This window comes from Mugil cephalus, chromosome 1 (assembly GCF_022458985.1).
Source record: "Mugil cephalus isolate CIBA_MC_2020 chromosome 1, CIBA_Mcephalus_1.1, whole genome shotgun sequence".
NCBI lineage: Eukaryota > Metazoa > Chordata > Actinopteri > Mugiliformes > Mugilidae > Mugil > Mugil cephalus.
The window spans coordinates 37,784,342-37,803,207 of record NC_061770.1 but is presented as its reverse complement, the minus strand read 5'-3'; the positions used below and the strand labels follow the sequence as shown (position 1 = coordinate 37,803,207).

The 18,866-nt window shown below is 41.2% G+C and overlaps 2 protein-coding genes and 1 long non-coding RNA gene across 6 annotated transcripts; 1 reads left to right on the top strand and 2 right to left on the bottom strand.

The window, feature by feature from the left end:
• The first annotated feature begins 295 nt into the window (after positions 1–295).
• LOC125022543 (RNA-binding protein 4.1-like) lies at positions 296–3,182 on the top strand. 3 transcript variants are annotated; one of them, XM_047609275.1, is made up of 4 exons: positions 296–433; positions 943–1,361; positions 1,459–2,115; positions 2,418–3,182. In XM_047609275.1, exons 2-3 carry the CDS (start codon positions 953–955, stop codon positions 2,091–2,093), a joined length of 1,044 nt encoding a protein of 347 aa, XP_047465231.1. In that variant the 5' UTR covers positions 296–433; positions 943–952; the 3' UTR covers positions 2,094–2,115; positions 2,418–3,182. The 3 variants fall into 3 exon arrangements, with proteins under 3 accessions (XP_047465231.1, XP_047465222.1, XP_047465240.1); XM_047609266.1 differs by having other exon boundaries at positions 308–433; positions 929–1,361; XM_047609284.1 differs by having other exon boundaries at positions 321–433; positions 903–1,361.
• A 1,838-nt stretch (positions 3,183–5,020) lies between these two features.
• On the bottom strand, positions 5,021–8,376 carry LOC125003678. Of its 2 annotated transcripts, XM_047577757.1 has the most exons (6): positions 8,090–8,376; positions 7,660–8,001; positions 7,484–7,531; positions 7,300–7,344; positions 7,119–7,226; positions 5,021–7,023 (listed from the first exon to the last, which is right to left on the bottom strand). In XM_047577757.1, exons 1-6 carry the CDS (start codon positions 8,133–8,135, stop codon positions 6,890–6,892), a joined length of 723 nt encoding a protein of 240 aa, XP_047433713.1. In that variant the 5' UTR covers positions 8,136–8,376; the 3' UTR covers positions 5,021–6,889. The 2 variants fall into 2 exon arrangements, with proteins under 2 accessions (XP_047433713.1, XP_047433723.1); XM_047577767.1 differs by lacking the exon at positions 7,300–7,344 and having other exon boundaries at positions 8,090–8,373.
• A 2,053-nt stretch (positions 8,377–10,429) lies between these two features.
• LOC125003691 lies at positions 10,430–11,901 on the bottom strand. The gene is made up of 3 exons (XR_007112261.1): positions 11,387–11,901; positions 10,762–10,796; positions 10,430–10,655 (listed from the first exon to the last, which is right to left on the bottom strand). It is a non-coding gene; the product is annotated as an uncharacterized LOC125003691 (long non-coding RNA).
• Between the last annotated feature and the right edge of the window lie 6,965 nt (positions 11,902–18,866).

Below are 18,866 nucleotides of genomic sequence, written 5' to 3'. Positions count from 1 at the left end.
CTGCGTTAGGTTCCTTGTTTTAGCCATTTTTGTCTCTGAAGAGCTTTCAAATGTACTGGCTTTGTATAGACATGAAGCACGGCAACAGAAAAATGTGTCTTTTAATAACAAAATGATCCAAATACCCAAAATCTCTTATGTATTTTTATAGAACTGATCAATTTTTTGGATTTGTTTAGTATTTTGTCTGTGACTGTACTAAAAGAAATTGCACTTGTTGACCTAAGAGTGATTCTTAATGCAATATAATATAATAAACCTGTCATGGCGCCTCCTGGACGGTGGGTGGCGGTGTGGCTGACGTGCAGGAAAAGGCACAGACGAAGAAGAAGAGACCGCTAGCTTAGTAGTAGCTTGCGGTGAAAGAAAACACAGAAAACAGCAAACAGAGGTCGGCTATAGGTGCTCATTATAAACGGAATACCCCGTTAAGGTACGCGTTGGCGTGTTTATATCACAATTTCGCCGTATCGACTCTATTTTGATTTTGTTGAACGTGTTTCTTGCCTGTGTGTGCGTGTGTGCTAACATCGGCTGCAGTACGTTGTGCATGAGCGTGATTTAGCTACCAAGCTAACAGCTAGCAGAAGCTCATTATCAAAGGCGTGACCTGGACTCGTTCAGCTAATTTCCCTTCACTGTAGATGTGTAACATTAAAAACACCACAAATACACTTTAATATGAAGGAAAACGTCTTTTATTTGCACCCATTCGTGTTGAAATGTGTGCACTTGCATTGAATTGACGTCAGCCATTTTACAATGAACAGGCCTGACAAAGAAAAAAAAATGGGATATTGTTTTGTACCATATATAAGAAGACTTGTTTTGTTTATTTACTTATTTATTCATTTAATAAATACTCTTATTCGTGTTGTTGATTGTGTCATTGCCTCTTCCAGCTGTTCATGCCCCTGTTGTGTCTCAATCTTCCTGAAACAGATCAGCAACAATGGTCAAAATCTTCGTGGGAAATCTGCCCCGGGAGGCGGACGAGGAGGAGATCAAGGCCCTGTTCACCGAGCACGGCACGGTCACGGAGTGCGACATCATCAAGAACTACGCCTTCGTCCACATGGACGACCGCAAGGCCGCCACCAAGGCCATCAAGAGCCTGCACCTGCACAAGCTCCACGGCACGCCGATCAACGTGGAGGCGAGCCGGGGCAAGAACCAGGGCTCGGTGAAGCTGCACGTGGCCAACGTGGAGAAGGGCGCCGACGACGAGCTCCGCGCCCTGTTCGAGGAGTACGGCACCGTCTCCGAGTGCGCCGTGGTCAAGAACTTCGCCTTCGTGCACATGTCCAACTCCGACGAGGCCATGGACGCCATCAAGGGACTGGACAACTCGCAGTTTCAGGGTGAGAGATGCGGGGAAAAAAAACAATCGATGAGTCTAGTTTCAAACCTTTTGTTTTGTCTTTAACCCTCGCTCTCGTTTTTTTTTTTGTCCCTAAGGCAAACGCATCCACGTCCAGATTTCCAAGAGCCGACCCAGACACGAAGAGCGGGACGACTACCCTCCTCCTCCTCCGGACCGGGGCGGCTACTGGCCCCCGCACTATCCCGGAGAGGGGCCTGAGCCTCCCCCACCCAGCTACATGCGGGGCCGCATGGGCCACATGCCCCCGGGTTACCCCGCCCCCCCACTGCCGCCCCCTCCCCCTAGACGAGCCGTTTATCCGTACGAGGGCGAGCGGGACAGGTACGGCGTGGTAGATTACTATGAGAAGTACAGGGCCCGGCCGTACGGCATCGCCTCCTACGACGAGCAGCGTGCCGGCGCCCCGCCCCCGCCGCCGCCCCCGCCTCCTCCCCCCGCCTCCGTCGTCCGAGACCGCCTTATGAACCCGTCGCTTGACCCGTACGACCGTCGGCCCATCCCCCCGCCCCCGTCCTCATACTACGCCCGAGAGCGCAGCCCCCTCCGGAGGGCGCCGAGCGCGCCGATGCCCCCCGCCGGTAACGGCTACTCCTACGAGCGCTCCCGCCTCTCGCCGGTCCCCCGGGTCCCTGCATACGGAGTCCCACGTGCACGGGACCCCTACGCCGAGCGCCTGCCTCCGCCGCCGCCCACACGCTACGCTTATTAAGCGAGGCCTCGGCATTGTGAAGGTGAGGATAGGTCTGAGGTAAAAACTGGTGTTCATGTCTTTCCCAGAGTCGCCCCCGTCAGGTGTCCCGCACGCTCAAATTAAAAAAAAAAAAAAAAAAAACCACGCGTACAGGTTGCTGTTTTTTAATAAATAATAACGTCGATGCATTAACGTAGTCACTAAATATGAGTTCTTGTCTCAGGTCCGGAGATGCACTCAGCTCAAAAAAAAAAAAACCTGTATCGGTAACTGAGATGGAACAACGTGCTGTGTCTCGGCAGCTGCAGATCGTTCATGTGTGTCATTTGCTCTTTTTTCCAGGATTGTCGAACGCCTGCGTCGCCGCTCGCCGCCGCCCCCCCCCCCACGTGAAACTATCCTCTTCCTGTCTGCGGCTGAGCGCGTTACGTTCCCCTGCGGCGCTCACAGGAGGAAACCGAATTCCCCGATCGACGTCCTCGTCTGTTTTTCCTTTATAAAATCTGGGGGATAGTTATTTTTTTTTTAAACACTCGCAGACTTTTTTTCTCCTGACTGTTTTAGTGTGTAATTGTGCTGTAGTATTTTTTTATTGCTTGACGTATGAATTAGGCGTATATTTTTTTTTTAATTTGTACTTTCTTTCGTTTGGATGTTGTGTGTGACCTTAGGGAGCTGAAACCACTTCAGCAGCGGTTTCTAGGCGATCTACTTGTGACTGTAGATTTAGCTGAACTGAATTTTGTTCTTAGTATTGAACCTAATCTGCACGTTGGTTCCATCATGTGAAACTTTTCAATCGTAAAAACAAAAAACAAACACCTAATCTCTCTATGTGGCGTTGGTGTGAATACGTAAGCGTGAGCGTTGGATAACGCTAAAAGAGTTTTTAGCCGGAAACAAAGCGTTTATATATGACCATTGTCAAACTTTCATTTTTAATAAAACCGATTTGTGCAGCAGTGATGTTCACAGACATGATCGTGACCGTTTAAGACTGATTCAAATACTGTTCTAGGATCTCGAAAAAAAAAGAAAATCTCATCATCCGTATAGGCAGCTTATTAAAATCGTCTCGTTGATTAAAAAAAAAAAAAAAAAAAAAAAGTAGTTTGTCGTATTTGATCTTGTGTGACATGCTCGTCGAAAACCCCTTTTAATAAGCGTTGTGCACGCAAACCACATGAGAACTGGTTTACCTTGAGTCTGGGTGGGGGAGATCACACCACAGGCTGCTGGAGACCTTCACAGGTGGCAGGTAAGTCAAGAACACACTGGATCAGACAGCGAGTTTAACTGTTTAGTTGATGTTTGTGAAAGTGTGTTAAGTTACAGGTTATTAGGAGCTGGTGCTATGCAGCTTTTTAGCTAGTTATTGATTTTGACCACTTCATACACTGGTCAGCCACAACAAACCAACTATAAATTCCTTAATATTTTGAAATTTAAACTTCTGAACCTTCTGTAAAACAGTCCTGTGGTGTCTGGCACTCGTATTTGGTGTTATTTTTTGGCATTATTCAAGTTTTCATGAGGTGGAGTTGTGCGTTGTCCTGTTTAGGACGGTTGCTGCTACCATTGTAAAGTGTTGCTATGGTGACCAGCTTAGCAACAGCGTTTAGGATGGTGAAGATCAAAAATTTTCCCAGCAGAACATTGCATTGTAACAAGTGGTTTTATTGTTGTGGCTGATCAGTGTATGTCGGCGTCTATTTTTTTGTTGTTGTTGTTTTTGAAGGCCAGTAGCAGAGTTAGGATCAGTAGAATATGAAGGCTGACTTTGAGTGTTTATGAAAGAGATTTCTCATAAATGTCTTATTTCAAAATTTAGATGTGCATTCAGTGTAGCTACTTTTGGGTTAGTTGCACGAGGGTAGATATTTTTAGACTGAGTGGACCTTTAGAAAACAAGAAAACACCCGTATATACATTTAAACCCTTTAAATCAGGGAGTTAGAAATACAATAAAACATTTATATTACACAGTGTTTGTGTTTTTTTCTTAGACAGAGAGGTTGGCGCTACTTCAGATTGTATTTTTAGTTTTGGATTCTGACCTGCACGAATAAAATATTTCAAACAATAACATGGACTTTGTGTTGAGTAATATACTTAGCAAGTTTTTTTTTTTTTCAAATCATTATACTGCTACTTAATGTTCCACTCATGGTAAACTCGTAGACAATAAATGTTTCTACAAGAGGACGGACATGTCAAGAAAAATTTGCATTTGTCCGTTGTGCTAACATTTATTGTAACTTCAGTTCACTGGCGTCCCGGGATATTACGTGTCATGTCTTTTCCGTCCACCAGATGGTGCTGCAGCATCATAATTTGGACGAGGCTCTAATACAAACAGTTCAGTGTGTAAGGGGCCTGCAGCATTTATGACAAGTGTTTATGACTGTTTGAAGAGATGCACTGAATCTGACTTTTGTATTATTTTTCTTACAAGATTATAAGTCTGGTAACATGGCTTCTTATTTGATTGGCCTGACAGATCTTTGCCAAATCATAACTGGTTCCCAACAGGGCAAATCCAGACCAACTTTCTGCCACAAAAAGGAAAGTAAATAAGTGTCTGTATTAAGATTTTTGTTAAAAAAAAAAAAAGTTTTTGTCTCTGAACAGAATATAAGATGTATTTATTTGGATCCAAGGATTTTTTTTACTTTTTTGAACTTCAGTTTTTTCAGTGTACACTGATGATTTAAAAAGAAAAAATTATACATTTTTTTTATATTTTATAATCCCAATTTAAGGCCATAAAAAGTCTTAAATACAAGCAAATTTTGCATTATAAGTGTAAATTACATTTAGTCCAGACTTAAATTCTTAAGTCATTCGCATTTTGTTCAGTGCGTTGGTGGCTTTCACAGTTACTTGTTCCATCTAGTTCTTTATGAAATATAACTATTAGAAATAAAACCACAAATGAGACCTGGAAGTGTTACACATAACAAGGTTTATTAAAAGAATTTATTTTCCTTATATTTTGTGTAGTGGTTAAATTTGGCCTTAAAAGTCTTAAATTTCACTTGTTCAAACCTGCAGGAAAATGAATGAATCTGACTTTTGCATTAATTTTCTTATCAGATTATACGTCTGGTAATATGACATTGGGATTTCATTATGTAGAAGGTGGGTTGTTAAGTTTTTTTCAGCTTTCAGACTAAATTAGTCCCACACATCCATAGAAAACCACAGAGGTGGATGATGGCAGCATCTTTTCTATAGCCATGTGAAGAGCACTCTCTAAGAGGTGTAGGTATATCAATACATATGTTTAACAAACAGAAGACTTCACAAAAGAAAATAGATGGAAGCTATTAATAAACCTGGTATAAAAACATGGAGAAAACAAAAAAAACAGTGAAATTAACATTTTTATCTATCATTGCCTCAAGATGGAAAGAATACAGAAACAAATGTTGACTAAACTGTACAATAAAAATTTCAAAATGACAAATTATTTAATTTACAAAGATAAAAGTAAGTTTTTTTCTCTCACGTTTGCGCTCCTTTGTTTCACCACAAGATTCATGTTCAATGTCACAGTTGAGGATTCCACAACAGAGAACACACTTTGGTTGGTAAAAGGGCTGTGGTTTTACACCTAGCTATGGTCATAATGTAGCTTATCACTGGTGGTTTTCTTTTAACGATTAACCCGTAAATCCCATTAAGAAATAGTAAAAAAACTATAGAAAATCTTTTTTTTTTTTTTTTTTTTTTTGGTTAGAAATACTCATTAGAACAATCAGTGTCTTTTTTTCCCCAAGTTCTTATTACCTGTATCACATCAGATAACTCAGTACTTGACAAAATCTATAACATAAAGCTTACAGAGCTTTGCATACATCAGCCATAACATTATAACCACTGACAGGAGAAGTAAATAGCATGTTGACCATGTTGTGACAATACAATGAAACATTTCGACCTGGCATTAATTCGTATGGATGTTATCTAGACCAGACCAGACCAGACACCCCCACCTCATAGCAATGACGCTCCTTGATGCCTGCCAGACACAAAAACGCTTTAGGATCAACTAAAAAAAAAACAAAAACATGAAAAACAACAAAATCACTGGAACCCACTAAGTATCTATGGGTTGATCCACAGAGGCCCCTCCCATCAACTTATATGACCCCCCCACTAACAACATCCTGTTACCAGACACCACATGACACCCTCAGAAGGCCCATGTCCACACTACACAATGTTAGGAAGGTGGTGACAATGTTACACCTGATCGGTGTACGTAATTGAAATAACCTGTAAAACCCAGACACATGAACGTACTACATGCGTACTTCTTCATCTACAGCTGTGGTGAGACATCAAAGTAGCCTTTGCACACAGTTGTGGTTTTGTACGCGCTCAGTCGTGGTTCCATCAGACGTCAGTAAAAGATCAAGTGGATCTGGTTTAGGGGGGAGGAGGTAAAAATAGGCAAAACTTTCATTTACGGCTGTTTTTGATGAAATCAGCAAATCTCTGTTGTTCGCGGTCGTGCAGCAGTGAGCTACAGGGCTTTCTTCCTGTGGTTGGAACTTCACTTACCGCAGTGTTTGTCACCACAGTGGAAAACGAGTATTTTCACAAGCCCATTATTACCCTTACACATATACATCAACTCTGCTTCCTGTTGAAATCTGTACACGGTGTCTACATCTAACCGCCTTATACATCTAACCTATCATGTTCTCACCCACTTTAATAATCACGGTGTTGTGTCCACAGATAAAATAAGAACAGATTGAACAAAAACAGCATGTCTGCATTTCACGTCTGACTTTAAGTTGAGTTTATCTGGTGGCGGCGTACACCACGTTTGGCTCCAGCTGCCTCTCCGGCGGACACCTATGGGTTGTTCTTGATTTTTTATTGAAATTGAGCGCTGCGTAGTGGATCTCTTCAGGATTGGGGTTTTCATCAACAGCTACAGGTAAGTGATTTGAAAAAAAAAATAAATAAAATCTCAGTTAGGAGATTAGAAGACAACCAAAGAGAACCAGGTGCAGATTTCAGATGTACCTTTTTGAAGTTTTCTGACTTTGACGAGGAGACCAATGATGATTATTATGAGAATAAAAGCCAGCGCGGCCAGGATCATACTCGTAAGCTCTGTTACGTCATTGGGCTCTACGAGGACAAAACTGAATTCAGCTTGACTTTCTCAAAAACAATCACATAGAAACATTTAACAGATTCCTACCTTTATACTGGACTTCATCATAATCGCTGGGTGGGGTTTTGTCGCCTTATATGAGAAATATGACATTAAGTTAATTGTGAGACAGAAATTCTGAATCTAATCAAGACTCCACTCGTACCTTGAACATATAAATATAAATCTTAAATTAGCAGCTTGCACAATAAGATAGTAACCACATTCTTACCTCCACTCTTGGCAAAATCCTCATTACCATCACGGGATTCCCCATCGCCTTTAATGAAATACGATGAGATCAAAATCATATGAATTGTCTTTTAGTTTATCAGTTCGAAGACTAAATTCAAAAAGAACATATCACAACAAAGTTCTACAAAAACCACTGGAAGCCTCGACTCTTACCTTGAACATTTACATGTTTCACATCCATGATTGTATGTCCTTTCTCGTAATATCCACAAAAGTAAAGTCCAGAGTCAGATGAATCCACTTGTTTGATTTTGAGGAAGACATCAGAAATGTTGGAACTCATGTGAAATTTTCCATTTTCAAATCCTGTGCAGTATTTAGGATCTCCACTAAACCCGTACATAGAAGAGATGCATCTGACCTTGGTTGTGTTGATCAGTTTGGACCAGAATGTGTAAGTTGGACCTACAGAGTTGTTGGAGCACATGAGTGTGACTTCTTCACCGGGCTGGACGTTCACAATCCCAGACTCAGAAGCTGAGACAGAGATCCAGCCTGAAAACACACAACAGGAGAGTGAGTAACAGCTGCAGTGAATGGTTTTATCACAGCAGTGGACGTTGAATAATGTCTAAGAACTCACTGAGGCTGCAGAGAAGTAACGCTGTCAGTGCTGTGAAGCTCCTCATCGTGTCGTCTTTGATAGTCTCAATGTGATGACACTTCGTTTCTCAGGTCTTGTACAGGGGGCTTGGTAGGAAAGAGGCGGGGTGTTATATGCGTTTCTGAATAAATGACCTTCGAGCAGGAAATGTTAAACCTTAAGAAAAACAGTCTCTTGTTTTCATTTTTTTAAGCCCACTACAGTGGTGTGAAAAAATGTGGCCCCCTTCCTGATTGGTTAGTTTTTGCAAAACAAAGTCCAAACCTACATGACCCTGTGTGAAAAAGTGATTGCCCCTTAAACCTACAACTGGTTGGGCCACCCTTAGCAGCGACAAATGCAACAAGTCTTTTCCAGTGCTCCGGAGGAATTTTGATTCACTCATCTTTGCAGAATTGTTGTAATCAGTCACACTGGAGGGGTTTCCAGCATGAACCACTTTTTATTTAAGGTCATCTCAACAGGATTCAGGTCAGGACTTTGACTAGGACACTCCAAAGTCTTCATTTTGGTTTTCTTCAGCCATTCAGAGATGGACTTGCTGGTGTGTTTTGGATCATTGTCCCAAGTTGGCTCCAGCTTGAGGTCACCAACAGACGGGCGGATCTTTTTTGTTCAGGATGTTTTGGAACAGCAGAATTCATGGTTCCATTTATCACTGCAAGTCCTCCAGGTCCTGAAGCAGCAAAACAGCAATGAGTCTGGGGGGAGTATTTGCCCAGTCTCTTTCTTATGGTGGAGTTATAAACACTGACCTTAACTGAGGCAAGTAAGGCCTGCTCTTCTTTGGATGTTGTTGTGGGGTCTTTTTTGTGGCCTCTTGAGTGAGTTGTCGCTGAGCTCCTGGGTAATTTTGGTCGGCCAGCCACTCCTGGGAAGGTTCACCATTATTCCATCTTTTCTCTATTTGTGGATAATGGTTCTCAATGTGGTTTGCTGTGGAGTCCCAACGCTTTAGAAATGGCTTTATAACCTTTTTTCCAGACTGATAGATCAGATAAATACTTTGTTTCTCATTTGTTCCTGAATTTCTTTGGATCTCGGCAAAATGTTTAGATTTTGAAGATCTTTTGGTCTACTTCACTTTATCAGGCAGATTTTATTTAAGTGATTTATCCTTGGTCTATAAATAAAACTTAAGTAAAATAAAAATAAGATATAATAAAAATCTAGAAAAATAACATAAAGTAAAAATCTAGAAAAAAAATAAAATATGGGCAAAAATCTGGTAAAATAAAATATAAGTAAAATTCTAGTAAAATAAAAGAAAAAAGTACAAACATAAATGTACAAAACTTGCATATTAACAAATATCTTTCCACACTGATGACTCAAAACTGGCAACAGATATGGCCGCGGGTAGTCAGACAGGTCAAAGGTCACAAAGACTTCATAAAAGAAGAATTTGTGAGCGTATAGTGCAAACAAAAAGACAGATGTCTAATTTGGTAAAATTATATCCAAAAGGTCAAAGGTCAACTTCACTTACAGCATCATAATCTTGTACAAAAACAATTTTATTAAAATTCCTCTGTAAAAGTTTTCTGTACATAGTGTCTCTCATGAGTGTGGGCAGACGACGAAGCAGATGAAAGTGAGGAAACCACACTTAACTTTAAAGTGCTGAAGCAGAGGTGTTTACATCAGGGACCAGTACATGTCAACAGAGTTGTATAATGCATTAATGGCTCTAGAGGGAGCTGTGCAAAGTGTGGCAGGAGTTGGCTGAAGATGGCAGGTTTGAAAATGAAAGAAAAAAAAATGAGGGGGTGGGGTTGAAAAACAAAATGGTCTTAGAAGCTGCCTGTAGTCTGCTCCTCTTTAGGGATGAGTCTACTGTATGTCAGCTGCATGACACATACATAGTTGACAGCATTCAGGCTGCATCATAAGTAATGTAGGGTGATGAATATTTATTTTTTATGATTCTTCAATAACTGTTTAGTTCCATCTAGTGCTATCAGGGTGTAATGTGTAATCTTTCCCACTTTTGCCACTCTGTTCTCCAGGTAATACCCTCATCCACAAGAGTCAGTGGTCTGTGATGTCTACTCTGTCTACTCATTCAGTTTTTATATTAAAATGTGTGGCGATAACTGCACATGCTGATCTCATTTTGCACGTATTCACAGTTTCACCGCCTCGAGATCTTCACCCCGTCTGAGCTCAGACCACACTGAGCTGCCTCTTCCTGTCTGCACACGTCCACCCCTAGCTCTCACTTCAACACAACCTCCTACTCCATCACGCACCAATCACACTCTTTACACAAAATAACTTTTTGCGACACAGAGAAAACTCTAACACATATATTCCAGAATAAAAGTGTTTTTTATTTATAGCAGATTCAGATTTGTTTGTAACCCCTCCCCTCGGTTACACAAGACAATACAAGCAGATATATAGGACAAAGCTTTGCTGGGGAAGCTGCTGCCTGAGTCTATCTGCTGGCAGCGTAGATAACATGAGTCTCCATCTCTCTCTTTGAGGCAGACATCACCCTCCTTCTTATGGCTGCAGCCCTCAGCTCCTCAGAGTCCAGATCCTGTGAACAGGAGTCAGTCAACTCATACTCAGTTGGATTCACAAACAGTTTGAGATGATTAAATGTACAGGACACAAATGATCCTGAAATGGAAAGATGGACTGACCGGATCTTTATGTGGATATTGTGTTTCATTCTTGGCTAAAAGAAACATAATAAGATATAAACATGAGTAGAACATATACAGTGATCAGTCCCAACTTTAAAACCACCAACTAGTGAAGTACATAACACAGACGATCTCATTATGATGCATTGTGCTTCTGGGAAGCCTGGGTACTGGCGTTTATGTGGATTTTGCTTTGATATGAATCACCACCTGAACACTGCAGCCGACTGGATGCAACCCCATGCACTAGCAAGGATTGCTGCCATCTGTACGATGTAAGGGAAATGCAAGGGAGTTCTGGTGTCCATTGTAAGCTCTATTTGCAGTGGACATATGTCACCATGGGTACTCTGACTGTTCTTTTGGTTACGTAGCCCCATATGAAATAAACTATGATGACTCTGACCACCACTTTTCCTTCCTTGGGTCACTTTTAATTGCTACACATATGGAAGACCTATGTGCCATTAAGCTAGCCATCACAGTTTGGCCCTTTTCAAAGTCGCTCTTATCCTCTCGTCCAACTTTCCTGCTTCAAACACATCCGCTGTGATTAGGGGATTCACTCCACCTGTCTGTGTATGAAAACGTGCAGACAGACGCAGCAGCACTGAAAAGCTACCTCTTTGAAGTATCAGAACAGCGGTGACCATTAACAGGAGAACAGTCACTCCACCAAGGATCACACTGGTCAGTCTTGCTGGTAAGTCAGATTCTACTTCAAGGAAGATAAATGTATTTAATTATTTAGTCCCTTTTAGAAATAACATCAAATCTTACATGAGCAGCCTAAATAATCACGTACAAACATTTAACAGATTCCTACCTTTACACTGGACTTTATCATAATCGCTGGTTTCGTTTCCTTATATGAGAAATATGACATTAAGTTAATTGTGAGACAGAAATTCTGAATCTAGTCAAGACTCCACTCTTACCTTGAACATATAAATATAAATCTTAAATTAGCAGCTTGCACAATAAGATCGTAACCACATTCTTGCCTCCACTCTTGGCAAAATCCTCATTACCATCACGGGATTCCCCATCGCCTTTAATGATATACGATGAGATCAAAATCATATGAATTGTCTTTTAGTTTATCCGTTCTAAGACTAAATTCAAAAAGAACATATCACAACAATGTTCTACAAAAACCACAGGAAACCTCCACTGTTACTTTGAACATTTAAATGTTTCACATCCATGAATGTATGTCCTTTCTCGTAATATCCACACAAGTAAAGTCCAGAGTCAGATGAATCCACTTGTTTGATTTTGAGGAAGACATCAGAAATGTTGGAGCTCATGTGAAATTTTCCATTTTCAAATCCTGTACAGTAATCAGTAGCTCCACTAAACCCGTACATAGAAGAGATGCATCTGATCTTGGTTGTGTTGATCAGTTTGGACCAGAATGTTTGAGTTGGACGTAAAGAGTTGTTGGAGCACATGAGTGTGACTTCTTTGCCGGGCTGGACGTTCACAATCCCAGACTCAGAAGCAGAGACAGAGATCCAGCCTGAAAACACACAACAGGAGAGTGAGTAACAGCTGCAGTGAACGGTTTTATCACAGCAGTGGACGTTGAATAATGTCTAAGAACTCACTGAGGCTGCAGAGAAGTAACGCTGTCGGTGCTGTCAAGCTCCTCATCGTGTCGTCTTTGATAGTCTCAATGTGATGACACTTCGTTTCTCAGGTCTTGTACAGGGGGCTTGGTAGGAAAGAGGCGGGGTGTTATATGCGTTTCTGAATAAATGACCTACGAGCAGGAAATGTTAAACCTTAAGAAAAAAAACAGTCAGTTGTTTTCATTTTTTTTAAGCACAATACAGTGGTGGAGAGTGAGTTTTCAGTCTATAAAGCAACAGCTGTAGACAGAAGTTGTCATAGCAGCAGTGGACATTGAAGTATTAAGTGTCAGAACTTACTGAGGCTGCAGAGAAGTAAAGATATTATCACTTCAAAGCTCCTCATTGTGTGTTTGATCCTCTTACTGCAGTCACACTTTATGCTCAGGTCTTATATAGGGGGCTTAGTTGGAAAGAGGCGGAGTGTTGTACGTGTTTTAAGTACAGTGCACACTCTGCGCTGAGGGACACGTCAGCCTGTGATGTAAGTGAACATCTAATGTTTCTCTGATCTACAATTAATTTACAAAATTACAAATAAAACATGGTCCTCACCTGTTCAAAGCCAAGCCTGTATACCGAGCTGTTGTACAGCATAAAAGAGCTTTTCACCATTTTGACTAGAAGCTGCTCCTTAGGTGGTTATATTGGCTCCATGGACTGTATGTAAAATATGGCAGTAGTCACCAGCTCTCAAAAGTGAAAATTTTCCCTGAGATGGCTTTAATAAATTGTTCCCCAGCACCTCCCACTTGTCCAAAATATGGTCAACTGTGGCTCTAAGAAGTTCAACAAGTCCAAAACCAGAAGGCGACGTCACTGGCCTTCTGGTTTATCAACTAGCATTTAGCGAATTTTGTGATGTCACAATGTTAGCTGGAGGCAAAATGGAAGGAAGCTTGAGGCGAACGCTGTCACTTTCAACCATGAAATGTCATGGTTCTGTGTCCTTGTCCTTTATTTGTGAATGTGTTGAGTTTCCTGTTTTATTTTGTTAAGTTTCTTGATTTCCTGTTTCCTCATGTGTCCTTGATTGCTCATTGGTTTCTCCCTGTGTGATTGCTCTGATTCGCCTCACCTGCGTCTTGTCATCCCTCAGTCCTCATGTGTATTTATAGTCCTGCCTTCCCTTTGTTTCCTGTCACGTCGTTGTGTTCCATGCGTTTCTTCCATGCCCCTTGTTCCTGTTGTTTTTGTTCTGTTGTATCTGTGCCATGTTTCTTGAGTTTTGGATTATCCTGCCTTCTGCAGCGCCTTTTGTTTACTTTTATTTTCATGAAGTACCCTTTTTCCCTGGATTCCCTGCCTCATCATTTGCCATCCTGCATTAGGGTCCTCACCTCCTTCATCACCTCCACAATCCTGACATGAAAATGTTGTCTTGCTGTGTTTTTGGTGCTGAAACCGAAAAATCAAAAACACTAACTGGAGGTTTTATCACATACCAGTCACTGCCAGTCGTAGTCGACTTTGGTTTGGCTTTGGCGATTAAAAGAAAGAATTAGAGTGAAACAATCAACAATGCACATACTACATATTAGGTCAGGTTAATATGTAATGCATCATCAGTTTCAACCTGGATAACGTTATGGGTTGGACTAAATTGTGACTGAAATTACCTAAAGTTAATCCTTATTTAGGGGATTCTTGTTACATGCTAATGCTAACCGCTAGGTAATGCAATGTTAGTTGCGTCTTTGAGGGGTGTCCAAGCAGAAGCATTGTGTTGTGTTAGCTCGTGATTAGCGTTAATGTGTAACAAGTTTTCCCCAAATAATTATTAACTTAACGTAATTTGTCAAATTCATCCAGTGAGTGATGGAGGATTTGACAGGACAGCCCACCATGCAATGACCAATATTTACACGAATCTAATTGAGAAATCCAGCGCCTACATGGAAGAAACGTTGAAGGCATACAAATCGTAAGACACTGGGGAAATGTCTTGAAAGGATAAGAATGGTGCAAGAATTGCAATAGAATTTGAATGATGACTTTTGTCCATATGAACACAAAGGGTCTGTCTTTATCAAGTGAGGCCTCTCCGACAAAGATATTACAAGAAGTAAGTGGAACCACTGTGGAGGGTAACGTAGTAAATGCAACTTCTGCTTGGACACATGTAACTTACTTTGCGTTAGCTAGCTAAGAAGTCCTTTCTTTTAATCAAAGCCAAGTTGTCTACGACGGGCAGTGGCTGGTATGTGATACAATTTCAAGTTAGTGTGTTCGATTTTTCGGTTTTGCACCATAAATACAGCAAGACGACATTTTCATGGTTGACAGTGACAGTGTTGCCTCCAGCTTCTACTTGTTTTGCCTCCAGTTGACATTGTGATGTCACAGTGACGTAGGCCATGGAGGGGTCTATAAACCTCCTGTTACACACCAAGCCAACCTTTGACCTGTCAGGGTGGCATCTCTGACATTGGATGCTCTTACAGCCAATCAGACTACAACTTCAGATGATGTGTGTGTTGCTGTTCTTTTGTCGTTCAACACATAAAGTCCGCCAAAACTATCTGAATAGTCAAGCTGGCAGGGAGGCTGTGTGTTCACAAGCTGTGGCAGACTTGATGAAGGTTCCTGTGTGGCTGCTGCAATGTGAACTTTATACACAGGAAAAAATACCATGCAGCTCACAACCTCTTCCTGTGGTTTAGATTTCACCATGTTCACACTCGATCGCGCTCTAAAGTCCTAAGCTGTATCTTTTGCTGATCAATTTTTCGACTCCACCGTGGGCTGCAGGCGCCGCGCATAGCTTGAGAATTTAGTTTCCATTGTCGATGAAAGCCACACAGTGTTTACCGCTTCATTGTTTATTCCATTAAAGGCAGCTTTGACCACTTGATTTTCACCTCAGACCGCAACGTGCTGTCTCTTCCTGTCAACAAGTGACACGAGCAACGCTCAGAGCCCTAGGGTTATTACGCTCTCTACCACCAAGCACCAATCACATTGAAAAGGCAGAGAGAATCACACCCTTTTGTCCTCTGACTGAAATCTAAAGCAAACTAAATAAGTACATTTGAGACGGAGAAGAGTAACATGACATAAACTCGAAGTGACGTTAGTTCCTCTCAACCCAAGACAATCTCTTGCTGCAGTTCATCAGACGACCATCAGGAGAGGATTTCAAAACACAGAGCTGGTATCAGGACTGCAAAGTGCAACATCAAGACAGTGTAATACAAAGACAAGATTGGATTAAATCAATATGTAGCTACACAAAACCGTCTTAGGTGCTTGCATTGTGGGTGTTTCAGCACTGTACAGTGCACGACTGCTGAGTGGTTGAAACGACAGTTAAATGTGAAACTGTGCTCTTGAAAACCTCAAGTGAACTCTCAGTAATCTACAATAGGGCACGGGTCAGCTGGATCCCCCACCATGGAAACACAAAAAAAAATCAGTTTTAAACATGAAGCAATCAAAAGACAGAACCGGACAGGTGAATAAACAAGAATAATGTCCACTTTGTGTTTTTGTGTCCAAAGTCAATTTTTTAAAATTTTTTTTTTGCTTTGAGAACTGCGATGGACCACACCAACCAGTGGATTCACGATAAAACAGCAGCTCCAGGTGCTGAATAAGTAACTTAATAAGTAACATTTGAGTCCATTTCTTCATCTGAGGCAGGCCTTTGGTGTCTTTCAGTTTTGGGATGAAACGCCACAGCTACATAGTTCAGGTCGTCTGAGTTCTGTCTCTGTGGAAAGAAAGAAATAAGATTTTCAGTCAAAAAAAAAGTGACATTCAGTGACACACGACAAGGTGATTATAGTGGCTGCTGAAATACACGAATGTAAATACTTATGAACGCTACCTGTGTCTCTTGCAGCTTCTGTTCTTCAGTACGAGCTACTGTAAATGAGAGTTGAAGTGGTCAGTAATATTCAGTAATTGTACTACTTATACATTTAGTCATGGATTGGCCATCATCATCAACTAAAACAGAAGTACCTTTCTGGAGCTGTTTGATTTTAACGACCAGACGGATGACGACCACAACAAGAAAAACCATCAGAGCTCCAAGGACCACACTCGTCAGATTAGTTAACTCCTGAATCACCTCTATAAGACAGATTATAAATAAAGTAAATAAATAAAGTGATTTATGTCTTGTATCTTTAGATATGAGTTAAGTATGACTTGGCACAGTACACTCAGTAATTTCAATGTGAGGAGCGAAGAACTGAGCTGATATGATGAATCTAAAATCTTAAAATTTGATTCAGTTCTTCCCGATGTTCAACAAATTAAACGAATGAAGATGAAAATCTTACCTTGGACCTCTAAATGTGTTGCCTGGACGATAACAGAATAGTTGCGAAACATGTAAAATCCACAGAAATATAGTCCGGAGTCAGATGAATTTGCCGGTTTGATTTTGAGAAAGACAGTGGACACGTTGGAAGTCATTTTAAACTTTCCACTTCGAAATGCATCACAGTATGAAGCGGGCTGAAGAGACTTAATCATGCTGGCGACACACTGGAGCTTGGACCTCTCGACGACTCTGAACCAGATTATCTCAGTGGGAACGAAGGAAAAGTTGGAGCACATCAGTTTGACTTCCTCCCCAGGATGGACGGTCACAGACTGCGACTCTGAATCTGAGACAGAGATCCAACCTGACGCAAACAGCAATAGACGTACCCTTCAGCTAATAAAGCTAATAACAACTTTATGAATTAGTTTTTAAATCGCGGTGGTTATTGAATAATTAGCACTTACTGGGGATGCAGAGAAGTAAAGCTATTATCAAGGTGAAGCTCCTCATCGTGTATCTGATCGTCTCACTGCAATGACACTGTATTTCTCTGATCTCTTACAGTGGGCTTTATTGGAAAGAGGCGGAGAGTAAATGACTTATGGACAGGAAATGTTCAATCGTAAAATAAGAGGTTCAAGGTTATGAAAGTGACAGTGCAGCACCAACTATGCATCAGTAATGAGCCAAACAGCCAGCTAGGTTTAGGGTTGTCAGAAGTTAACACATTTTTGGCCACGTTCAGACCTCACATTAACATCCATTCTGTGGCCAGCCTAAAGTACAGGTGTGAACGCACTGAATACACATTTCAGTGATTTGATCTGTGACTACATTCGGAGGTGGTCTGCAACACATTGGCCCACATTGATTTGTAGCCCATCATGGGAAAACTGAAAGGATTATCTTTTGCATTATTCTTTCAGAAAAAACAAAAAGCATGACCACTATTCTAAATAATCACCAGAAAAGGAAAGAGCACTATATGTGCAAATTTCCCCACATTTCTCCAACATTTTAAGACCAACTGTCGCCTAGAAGCATTTTGTGGTAAATATAATGTGCTAAAACCAGTGGTTTAGAATTCAACCAGTTTACACTCAGTCACGCACTTCATCTTTATTTATCTAATGGGACATTTCACCCCCTCATTTTCACCTCAGACCACACAGTGCTGTCTCTTCCTGCCGATAAGGCATGACGTGAGCCTCCCCTCAGTGCCCCACTGCTGAAAACCAGAATCTAACTCTCTCCATGCGAGAGTCTGGACAGTCCTCAGACTCACGGCGCTCCACATCAAACACCACGCGCGGACAAAGACAGAAACGCTTAAAGGATCCGGAAGACTTAAAACATAAATAATCGAAAACAAACAAATTAGAGAGATAAAAGATGAAACTTGAAGTCATGGAAACTCCTGCCCACACATGACACAAGAGGTTGATGTTGTATTTTGAGCTGCAATTCCAGTTGCTACCTGAGTCTGTCAGGTGGCAGTATAACCCACATTTAGCTCCATTTGTGTCTCTACTGCAGGTCAAAGACCTTTGACAGTCTTTACCTCTGTCCTTTGTATATTCTGTTCTCCGTGAGAATAAATGACAAACTGTAAAGCTTTAAGGTGATATACAAATATAAAATATACATTGATTGACTGAATCTATTTAATTTTAACAACCACACAAATGAGACCACGAGGAGGAGTCAGCTCAATTGAGTCATGATACATTGTCATATGCTATTCCATAAAAGCCTTATTTCAATAATCATAAAAGAAGACACGTATTTTTTCACATAAACAAAACTTACATTGAGCCTAATAATAACAACATAATAACAACAGAAATACAGCCTACAGTCAGACACACCTCAATGATTTGGAGGGGAAAAAAAGGTAATTTCAAGTGGGCTCTGAAGGATAAAAATACTTCCTGGGGCAGCAGAGAGGTTCAGCTATTATCAGAGGGATCATGATCAAGATTTTGCACAGCATGGCGTCTCGTCAACTGCACATTGTAAAGATGTTGAAAGAGACGTGCAGTCTTTGATGCCTATCTCGTTTACAACGTTCACACGAGCAATTCAACTACAAAGAATAATCTTAAAAGCTGATCTCAGACCCCTCATGTTCTAAATCCTTCAGCTTCAAGGTACACTCAGAAGCTGGTCGATGCTGCTGGGGCTGGTGGTTG